Source organism: Myotis lucifugus, unplaced genomic scaffold (genome assembly GCF_000147115.1).
Source record: "Myotis lucifugus unplaced genomic scaffold, Myoluc2.0 scaffold_628, whole genome shotgun sequence".
Lineage (NCBI taxonomy): Eukaryota > Metazoa > Chordata > Mammalia > Chiroptera > Vespertilionidae > Myotis > Myotis lucifugus.
This window is the reverse complement of record NW_005871676.1, coordinates 266,009-276,957: the sequence shown is the minus strand read 5'-3', so window position 1 is coordinate 276,957 and position 10,949 is coordinate 266,009. Positions and strand designations below refer to the sequence as shown.

The window sequence follows — 10,949 nt, the reverse complement described above, 5'->3', positions numbered from 1 at the left end:
GGGTTTTAAGGTGACCTTTAAGTGCAAGGCTGGTACATCAAGGTGAAGGGAGAGGAGCAGGTCAAGGAACTGAGATGCCAAGTTGGAGGGATGAAAGAAAAGCAACCCCTATATGAGGTTCATTGAGGGTTCAGGGACCTGGGGGAGGTTGGACCAGGCTGACATGACTGCAGGTGGGTAGGGTATGGGGGATACTGGCGGTGACTGATAGGGAGTTGGCTGAATCGGGTTCAATACAGGGTAAAGGGGTCCAAGGAGCCTTGGGTCTCTTATGAATGACAGGATGCCCAGAAAGTAACAATGTATCACCCCCTCCACAAAGCCCCAGCCTGGTAACCAGCCCAGAGTAGCTGTGACCTTTGGTCACCAAGACCTGCAGGCCCCCAGAGGTTACTGGCCTTGAGGGAGGGTACTCAGAAGGGCTCTTGGGCAGTTGGTCCCATGGGCAAAGCAGCATGGGTGGCCCACTCCACTACCTGGTACCTAGTATGCTCTCAGTACATGTCTGGGTTCTGCAACACCTGGGACCATCTCTGTTCCTGAGACAGGGGATGGAAATGTAGGAGGTGGAATTGGAGGATAAGAGACAGTCCCAGACCAGGATGGTAGTCACAGCCCTGACCAGTGAGTATCTTCCCTCAAGATTGGAAAGGCAGCTGGCTGGACATGTGGACTTAGGAAGCACCAGGGCTGGAGCTTCATCCTGCATGCCTGATGCTTCTACAGGTGTTCTAGCTGCCCAGGTAGGGAGATGATGCATCCCCATTTCACAGTTAAGGAAGGAAAGAGATAAAATAACCCCCTAAATTTAGGGCAACATAATTCAAAAGTCTGGAAAGTGAGTTGGGTCAGGGCAGAGCTCAGGTCAGTCCATGTTGGATCTTGAAACACCCAGTGAAGGACCGGTGGTGCCATCTGCCTGGCCAGCCTGTTTCTACATTTCTTCAGGTTTTCCCAGCTGAGAACTGCCCAGGTCCTCCTTTACCTGCCCACCCCATTGCCTAGTACCCTGCCCACCCCTCCTCCATGCTGACCAGTGTCCAGCAGCAAACTGGAGATGGCAAGGTTCCCATGGGACACGCTGTAGTGCAGGGCTGTGTTCCCGTTGCCGTCGGCCAGGTTCACCACGTGGGCCAGCAGCTCTTGTCCCAGGCATGCTACCGCCCGCAGGACCCCGGCTACAAGCTCAGCCTGCGAACGGCGCTGGCTGGACACTCGAAACCACTCCAGTGCCACCAGGCGCGCAGCGCCTGCCGGGACAGGGAAAAGCATCAGCGAAGGTCCCGGTGCCATGGCAGGGAGGGTGCAGAGTTGGGGCTGGGAGTCCAGGCAGTGGGAGGATGGTCACTGCTTGTCTGAGGAGGGCCGTAGGGACCCCATGGGGCCGCATCCCTTTGGAAGAGGGAGTACATTGGGCCCCGAAGGTGGTGAGCGCTTGTCTTTGGGGAGTCCGAGAGTGGGCCTGGGGCGGGATCCTTTTAGGGAACCAGGTAAGGATCAGCGCGGTCCTGGGAGATTCCTTTAGAGAGCCTGGGATTGGTGGAAGTCCCTGGCGCTAGACGGAACTCCAGACCCTCCCTCAAATCTAGACAACAGGCGCTTCCCTAAGGACATCAGGGGAGGTCCTTGGTGGACCCCACGACTTCCTCTGTAAAGAGCTGTCTCCTCGCGCACTCACGCTGTCACGGGCGACTCCACGGGGCTGGCTCAGCTGCCGCTGCAGCGCTGCGCACGCCTCCCTCAATCGCGGGCTCAGTTCGCACCTACAGAAGAGGTTGGGAGAGGCTCAGGAGTGGTGGGGGTGGGGGCGCGGAAACTGGAAAGAAAACAGTCCCCACTCCAGTGTCCTGGCGCTGCTCACCTCCCCTGCGCACCCGGCTGAGGCTCTGCCTCTGGCTCTGGCTCAGGGTCCCGAACGACTCCGCTGCTGGAAGGGCCGGGGGTGCCCGAGTCAGATCCCTGGCCGCTGTCCTCCCCAGAGCCACAGGAGCTGCTCCTCGGGGGATCGGCAGCACCATCTTCGCTGTCACTGTCTTCCTCACTGGATGAGCTCTCGTACCTGGGGGCAGTTTGGGAGGCGTCTGCTGAACCTCCCCTGTGGGCTTGTTCCGGAGTCCTGACAGGTGGGATTGGCTATCCCCATTTCCCAGAAGAGGAAACTGAGGGGCAGAGCTGGAATTCAAACCCCAATCCATGTTCCCGTAGATGCTGTCATGAGGAGGGGGAAAATGCTCACTCTCCGTTGGTGACCCCAACAAACTGCAGGCTCTTGGGTCCGGGGCTGGGTTGGGCGCCAGGTGTTCCGTCTCTCCTCTTCATGATGGATTTGAGGATGCCTGCCAGGGATCAGATAAGGGCACTGAATTCGAGACCAGTGGTCATCAAGCCAGGGCTCCGGGAGAGGTTGGGACTCACCCGCGGGCGCTATGGCCCTGTCCCCATCTGTGAGTCCAGATGGGCTCCGCGTCAGGTAAGGGACCTCCGCGGAAGGCTCGGTCTGCGTGGACTTCTCAACACAACCCCATGGGGTCTGGGTTGCAGCCTCGCGCGACTGAGACTGGGCCGCTGCCTCCTCCGTAGCCTCTCGGGCCTCCTCCAACTCTCGCAGCCGGCTCCGCAGGAGCTCGCTCACCCCGCACTGGTGCTCCAGGCTGGTGCGCAGCAGCTCCAGCTCGCGCTCGGCGGCAGCGGGCAGTCCCAGCAGCGCCTCGGTCACCCACGCGTCCGCCTCAAGGGTCTTGGAGACCGCCTGCACGCCGGCTTCCCGGGTCTCCGGCACTGCCTGGGCTTCTGCCTCTTGGGTCCCCAGCACGGCCTGGATTTCAGGCTCCTGCGTCTGGGGCGCCCGGTCGGGGGTCCCCGCCGCCCCGTCAAGGACCTGGAGTGCGCCCTCGCTGCGCCTCAGAGCCTCCTCGTCCAGGCCGTCCGCCCGGGGGCTGGCCCTGGCGCGAACGCCGCGCTCGGAAGTCGCCAGGCGTTCGGTGAGCCGCCGCAGCTGTGCGAGCTTGTCCGGGCGCGCCTCGGCCTCCAGGCCGTCTTCTGGCTGCCGGCGCCCGGCCAGTAGCCTCGCCTTCTCTGCACGCAGCACGCGCACCTGCTCCTGCAGCTGGGGCAACGCGCGCGCCTGGTCCTCGAGCTCGCGCAGACGCCGCAGCGCCAGGGCCATTTGCTCACGCACCATCTGCAGTTGCACTGGGCCTGGCGAGGCAGGGGCGGGATTGGGGGCGGAACCTGGGGCTGGGCTGCTGCGGCCCGAACCACGCGGGCTGCGCTCGCGCTCGCGCTCGTGCGCCTGCGCCAGCTCCAGACGTCGGCTGGTCTCCAGGAGCATGTCCTCCACGTGCGGGTTACGCACCGGCACGCGTGGCGACAGCGGCGGCAGCAGGAACCAAGTGGGTGCGCCCGGAGAGAGTGCACCCGACGCTCCCCCTTCATCACTAGCCAGGGACTCGCTGGATGTCCAGGCCCCTGGGCTACGCGCGCCCGTGATGCCGACCCGGGGCCCGCGGGGACGGCGTGCAAGCTGGGCGCTGGGGGCGCGACGGGCGACAGGGCCGCGCTCCAGTTCCTCCACGTATTTGAGGAAATCCAGGTCCAAGTGGAAGCCATAGGGCGTCTCCACCGTGTAGGACGAACTCGGGCTGCGGGAGCCCCCAATCGGGCCGTGGCACAGGTGAGAGCCGCCCAGGTCTGCAGGCATGACAGGGGCGTGAGGGGTGTCAGGCCAGGGGTACCCCTCCCCACCACAACACACCAGCAGGGCTCCACCTGCACCAAGTTCTGCACCAAGCCATTACACACCCAAAGCTCAATGCCTATATGCACCCAAATAGTCATGCAGACACACGTTTATTGAGCTCCTACTACATGTCAAGCACTTTTCTGAGGACAAAGCATCGAACTAGACAAACATCTCTGCCCCCTTGTAGGAGACAGATAGACACAAACATTACAAATGGTGCTAAAGGCAATAATAAGATGAAGTAGAGAATAACTGGAGGAGGCATTACTTTGGCTCTGGTTGTCAAGGCCAAGTGATGAGGAGGAATCAGCTGGGGACAAAAGGTTCCTAAAAGAAAACAGCCCATGCAAAGGTCCTGGAAGGGGAGGGGGCTGAGCAGGGTGGGCTGGAATAAAGGGTGAGTTGAGGGTGACCAGAGCAGAGTAATGGAAGAGAGGGGGAGAGGAGTAGGGGAGGTGAGCTGAAGCCAGACAGAGGGCGTCTCCCGGGCCATCATGAGATGTTAGATTACATTCCACATGTGACAGGGCAGCACAGAGGCCCCTCTGGCCACTATGCAAAGAAGTGAACTGCAGGGTTGTGTCCACACACCAGCACCAAGTGTGGACCTGTGCACACTTACCATTTCGTACACTTACCAGACATGTTCTGATTCAGGGCAAACTTGGCCATGTTTCCTGGAGTAGCCACCAAACACACCCTGAAAAAGTCCCCCAGAGGGGGTAAGGGTGGAGTCAGGCCCTATCCTTCTGGCTATGACTCTAGGGTCAGCCTGGATTCTGAGTGAGTAAACAGACCCGAGAGTTCCTCTCCAGCAACCCACCCCCACACACCAGTGCCCTTTCCTCCATCCTCCCTTAAGAGGCCTTGAAACTTTGGAATGAATGAATGTGGGAATACCCAGGTGCCAGGCCTCAGCCTGCTGGGCAGGAGGAGAAAGGAAGAGCATCAAAAGGAGAGAGGAAAGTAATTCAGAAAACAAGAGAAGCCCAGCTAGTGTGGCTCAGTGGTTGAGCATTGACCTGTGAACCAGGAGGTCATGGTTCAATTCCAGTCAGGACACATGCCCAGGTTATGGGCTCAATCCCCATTAGGGGGCATGCAGGAGGCAGCTGATCAATGATTGTCTGTCATCATTGATGTTTCTCTCTCTCTCTCCCTTCCTCTCTAAAACCAATAAAAAATATATTTTAAAAAAGAAAAGATGTCCAGTTGGCATGGCTCAGTGGTTGAGCATCGACCTATGAACCAGGAGGTCACAGTTTGAGTCCGGTCAGGGGACACACCCGGGTTGCAGGCTCATTCCCCAATGTGGGGAGTGCAGGAGGCAGCCGATCGATGATTCTCTCTCATCACTGATGTTTCTATCCCTCTCTCCCTCTCCCTTCCTCTCTCTAAAATCAACAAAAAGAAAAAAAGAAAAAGAAAACAAGAGTAGTTGGAGGTGGGAGTGGGTATGGGTGTCATTCCAGATCTGAGTTTTCTGTCAATCGCTGGGGAAAATCAGAAATTAATCATCACAGGGGTGGAATGTGAACCTTCAGAAGAGGAAGGCAAGAACTGGAAGTCCTCATGGGCTCATTAAGAACTCATCTGGTCAGATTCTGCAGATTAAAAAACAACAAAAATACAGAATCACTTGAATGTTTCCCTTAGAGTCTAAATGCAAACAAGATACAACTGTGCATATGAATTTTTACCAAGGTCACCTGTGAGACCTCTATAGGAAAGACAGAGAGTTGGGGGCCAGCTGCACAAAGGATGCAAATCAATGGATACCTGTGCCCCTGGAATACCCCTAGTGGAGTGCCACAGGGCTTATAAGAGGTTGTAATGGAACCACAAGCACCCAGGTTGTCAGAGCTGAAACTATGCCTGGGGATGGAGGGAGAGTAAGTCAGGGTGTCATGATGGAGGCTCTAAGAAACTGAGGGAGATTGAGACCCATCTAATAATGTGATATTTTACAAGGACAAATATTGAGTCCAGAACTTGGATTCAGAAAGCACAGGGTGAGAAAGATGGGGCTTTAAAGAGCTCACATGAAAAGCCTCAGGGAAGGGCAAGCAAGCTGCCAGTATCAAGTGCCTACTGTATTCCCTGCTTGATTAGATGTAATCCTGTGCAATCCTGCAAGGTAGATATCCACATTTTACAGATGGGGAAACTGAGGTACAAAGCAATTAAATCAATTGTGGGAAACACCCTCTGCTCATCTTCTGGAGACCCTTGCCTATCAGACCCAATGTGACCGCTCCCTAACCCGCAGCTCATTTGTGCTAAACTAACCATCTTTCCACTTCCCACCTTTGTCCAGCCTGGGTCCCTGACCTCCCCCACCCAGAACCTTTTCCTGTCCCAAGGCAGCTGTTTCCTGCCCCTTATACCAGTTGCAAGGGGTGGACCAGCAGGACAGCTGGTCATCACACAGGACATCCAGTGCCTCTCAGGACTTGTTTTTAGGAAACTGCCAGAGAGAAGCTTGGCCATGGAAAAGGCCTGGGTGGGGGGTTGGAAGTCTGGGCCTTTTCACGCACCGCTCCAAGTGGGACTGAGCTGGGATCAGCCCCCTCCTCCAGGGACATCTGAGGTGCTGGGAACTCGAAGAATAGCTGTGGGCCATCCCTAAGACCCAAACCCCCTCCGCAGCGGGACCCAGAGGCTGGGTGGGGAAATGGGTGGATACTCCAAGAATGGTAAAGAATGATAAAAACACTCTTTCCATTTTCAATGGACCAGCTTCAATTCTAGGCGATCTGTAGGGATTAACTAAAAAAATCCTAGCTAAGCCCTCTGAGGTAGGTTTTCTTACTGTCTTTCTCCTTTTTACAGAGGAAGAAACACAGATTAAGTGATGCTCCCAAGGTCACATTCAGGCAGAGGCAGATTTAAACCTAGGCGGCTTTGCCACTGTTTCTGCATTGGCCATTCCACTTGATGGTCTTCTAGAAACAGCCCGTCCCTCCCCGACGACCCTCATGCCTGTCCCTGCGTGTGTCCCCGATGGCAGGGAGTGGGTTCACCCCCCCACCACCACCCCCCCAGTGGCTCCAGGGGCTGCAGCCTCACCGGAGTTGGGGAGCTGGGGCGTGCAGCTGCCCTCCTCTCTCCTCTGCTCCCGCCTGAGCTGTCAGCTAGATTCGGGTCCTCTGCCTGAGGCCCCTTCATTAGGCCGTCAGAGCTGATGCCAGACGCCCCCACTCCAGCCCCAGGGACTATTTCTGGACTCGGTGCTGTGATCACCAAATACCGCAGGCAGTGCAGCTCCTGGTCCTGGGGAGGGGACTCTCCCCCCAGCCCCTCCCCCCGCTTGAGGCCGTGTGGTGGCACCCCCTAAAGTTGGACCGGAACTTGCACACCCCCGAGGTAGGGGTGTTGGCTGATGATGGTGTGTAGGGGAGGTACTCAGGTCAGCACCGACCACTCCCTCACCGCCCCCCCTAGACGGCCTCGCAGGGACAGAGCCGTTTCCTAGAGGAAACGCTGCCGGGCGGTTCCATCCGCTACCCATTGTCTGCCGGCGGGGCCGTCCGTCCCTCCCCCAACACCGTTTCCGTCACACCCCCACGCACACCCAGGTCCCTCGCGAGGGGCTCGACCCGGTCCCCAAGCTGTCCGGGAGAGACGCGGGGAAAGGCTGGGGAGTCGGCTGGGGAGCTGGCTGGGGAGCTAGGGGGCGAACAAGCCCCGACTTGGCTCCTGAAGGGCGGGAGGAGGGCGATCTCCTGAACCCGGAGCTTCCCATTCTGCGCGCTGCCCACTGGGGGCTCTCAGTGTGGGAGGGGTCGCAGCCGGAGGACACGGCGCCCGCCCCGTCACAGCGCGCGGCCCGCGGAGGGGCTGCAGGCGCAGCGCCATTTCCCGGGGCGCCCCCTATCCCGCCCCAGATCCGCTTCGGTGGCCCGCAAGCCGGCGATTTACCTGATGCCGCAGCCACATCCGCGCCCGCACCCGAGCCCGCCCCCTCGAAGCTCGAGAACAGGTTATCAATGCCTTGACGCTAATTGACGGTCGCTCCAGCCAACCAACGCCAGACACCCTCCGAACTGTCCAATAGTGAGGTGGAGTGGGCGGCGCCGCGAAGGTGGGAGAGCCTGGGGGCGGGGCCTGGAATGACTGTCCCCGAGGGACAGCAGGACGGAGCCCTGTGGCCAAGTGCTGCCCAGCGAAGGGCTAAGGACCTTGGGTTTGATCCACTGGACATGGGGGAGCCATGGAAGGCTCTGAGCAGGAGATTCACTGGGGGGATTTGTGTGTTTGGAACATCCGTTGGGTGGAAGCTGGAAGGACTGATGCCCAGATCCCAGTGGGTGAGGTACCTGGACCCTGGATCTTTCCCACCACAGGGTCTTTGCACATGCTGTTCCACCTTCCTGAACTGTCTTCCCTGCACATATCTGTCCCACTAATGTCAGCACATAAGGACAGGGAATTGATTTATTTTGGCCACTGCTTTATCCAATGCCCCTGGCAATAAATGTTTGTTGAACATTTAAAATTACATTTAACATTTTAATCCATTTGGAATATATTATTATCTAAAGCAACTGTACAGATTGGTTTTTTTCCTGATTATTTTAGTATTTTTGAGCACCTACTGTGTACCTGGCACTGTGTATGTCCCTAAGGTGACACAATCCCTGTCATCCTGCTCTTCAAAGCTGAGAGGCAGAGGCAGACTCAAGCTAAAGTTTATGGTAAGGGGACGATGAGTGGGAGCTGGGGTCTATGGGAGGAGAAAATAGGGGCAAAACCCTGACCTGGAGGGTCCTGTGAGGCAGCCTGGAGGTGTGCCATTTAATGAAGGGTGCTCCAAATAGGAGAAAGTGCACGTGCAGAGGAAGGGAGGAAGGACGCTCCCTATATCAGGACTTTGACTAGGTCAGTGTGTTTGTTTGTAGGAGGTAACTGAAGGGACCGGCAGAAAAGCACATCAGAAGCTTTCAGACTTTATCTGATGAGTGGATCCCGGAGGTGAGTTATTTATTCCAGATTCCTCTATGATGTTGTCCCAGTGCCACTCCACTTCAACTACTGTAGCTTTAGAATGTATTTCAATATCGGGCATTCTTCCTTTTAGAAAATTCCTGGGCTATTTCCACTGTCTTTTTTTCATGCACATACACTGTTTGTAGAATTCTGTCAAATTTTCCCATGAACACTTCATTGGAATTTAAAGAATATTTTTATTGTAAAATAAAATGCACACACATGGAAGCAAACTCAATAACAACATAAGCCCTGGCCTGTGTGGCTCAGTTGGTTGGGCGTCATCTAGTGCACTCAAATGTTCCCTGTTTGATTCCAGGGTTCCAGGTTAGGGCACATGCCCGGGTTGCAAGTCCAATCCCGGATTCCTGGTAGGAGGTGTGCAGGAGTCAGTCAATACCTCACTTTCACATTAATGTTTCTCTCTCTCTCCCTCTCCTTTCCTCTCTCTAAAAATCAATAAAGAACCTTTGAAAAAAATAAAGAAACCACATAAAATAAATGTATAGCTTAAGGAATACTGAAGGGAGGTTCTCAACCAAGGTGATTTTTAAAATATATATTTTTATTGATTTCAGAGAGGAAGGGAGATGGAAACATCAATGATGAGAGAGAATCATTGAACTGCTGCCCCCTGCAGGCCCCCTATAAGGAATTGAGCCTGCATCCCAGGCTGCCGGGGTGTTTCTCAGCATCTAGAAGAGTTCAGGAATCTGGAGAAGGGCTGCAAGTATATTAATAAAGAGACTGGGCATGAAATATAAATTTGGAAGGCATTTTGGGGAACCAGAGGAGACCTAGCTTCAGTAATCAAGTTCTCTGAATCTCTGGACCCCTAGCTTTTTTATTAACACAAATTGCCCTAAAGCAAAGCAGATATACATATCAAAGGTAAGGTTTGGTATACAGTAGCCATTGTCAGGGTGGGGGAACTGCCCTCAGCTGTCTGGCAGCAGGCAATAATATATGCAAATCTTTAGGTTTGGGGAAATGCTTTCGGCTATTCCAGCAGCAATAACATGATTCAGCCCTGCTGAATATAGAAGCCCATCAACCTTTTGAGGACTTCTTGCTTTTTATTATGCCCTGCTGGAATTAGCTTCCCGCACCAGGCATTGAACCATGACCTCCTGGGTCATAGATTGACACTCAACCACTGAGCCATACCAGCAGGGCCCAGGGTGATTTTTTCTTTTTTCAAAAATATATTTTATTGATTTTTTACAGAGAGGAAGGGAGAGGAATAGAGAGTTAGAAACATCGATGAGAGAGAAACATCGATCACCTGCCTCCTGCACACCCCTCACTGGGGAAATGCCCGCAACCAAGGTACATGCCCTTGACCGGAATCAAACCCGGGACCCTTCAGTCCGCAAGCCGACGCTCTATCCACTGAGCCAAACCGGTGCTGGCCCAGGGTGATTTTTGATTGTCATAATGGAGAAGGGGAAAGGATCTAGTGGGTGGAAGCCAGGGATGCTGCTGAACACCCTACAGTGCACAGAGTAGCCCCCACAACAAAGGATTATATAGCCTGAATGTCAATAGTGCTGAGTTTGAGAACCCCAGCTGGGAAGTGAACATAATTATAACCCCCACCCAGGTCAACATGTCTCCAGCTACCTCAGAAGGCCCTCCATTCACCACATTCCCATCACAGCTGCCTTCTTACTTTGCAAAGTAACCACTGTTGTGACTTTTGTAGTAATCACTGCCTTCCATTCCTGAATAGTTTATCACCCGAATATGAATCTCCAGACACTGTAGTTTTAGTCTTGCCTGTTTGGAGACTATGAAACCTCCGTTCTTGTCTTCTTGAAGGAAAGATTTCAATCACAAGACAAAGTGTAGCAAAGTAAGTAAGAATTTATTGGCCGCAGCAAAAGTATACTTAGGACAGTGAAACAAGGAAGGGCACAGAAGAAGCGATAAGAGAGCCTAGGCCGGGCTGCTTTGGCTCGCTGAGAAGTCAGAGAAAAGAGGGGCTTGGAGACAGGTTCAGGGGGTTAGCCCAGGACAAGCTGCCACTTGCAACCATTGCTCCCCTGGTTGCAAGTCTTGCGGGGACCCTCAGGGGAAAGATGGGAGAAGGGAATGGCAGGGGCATGCCCCAGAGGGGGCGAGTTTGAGATGGGTCCTTCATGCTGAGCATATTTATCTCTCTCCTGCAGGGAGAAATCTTAGGTCTCATGGGAGGGTCTCAACAGAATATTTATCC

The 10,949-nt window shown here is 54.9% G+C and overlaps 1 protein-coding gene across 3 annotated transcripts in view; it reads right to left on the bottom strand.

Annotated features, from left to right (window-relative positions):
• The window catches only part of KANK3 (KN motif and ankyrin repeat domains 3), a 9,906-nt gene extending 2,205 nt beyond the window's left edge, over positions 1-7,701 (bottom strand). For 2 of the 3 annotated variants that reach the window (XM_023746098.1, XM_014447220.2), the window contains exons 1-8: positions 7,664-7,701; positions 5,281-5,346; positions 4,381-4,442; positions 2,416-3,690; positions 2,237-2,336; positions 1,862-2,059; positions 1,679-1,763; positions 1,035-1,251 (exon numbers count right to left, since the gene is read on the bottom strand). In XM_023746098.1, the coding sequence (XP_023601866.1) occupies positions 1,035-1,251; positions 1,679-1,763; positions 1,862-2,059; positions 2,237-2,336; positions 2,416-3,690; positions 4,381-4,414 (1,909 nt within the window). In that variant the 5' untranslated portion in view covers positions 4,415-4,442; positions 5,281-5,346; positions 7,664-7,701. Of the gene's footprint in view, positions 1-1,034; positions 1,252-1,678; positions 1,764-1,861; positions 2,060-2,236; positions 2,337-2,415; positions 3,883-4,380; positions 4,443-5,280; positions 5,347-7,663 lie in introns of those variants that run through there. The other variant, XM_023746096.1, reaches the window with a different exon arrangement.
• Between the last annotated feature and the right edge of the window lie 3,248 nt (positions 7,702-10,949).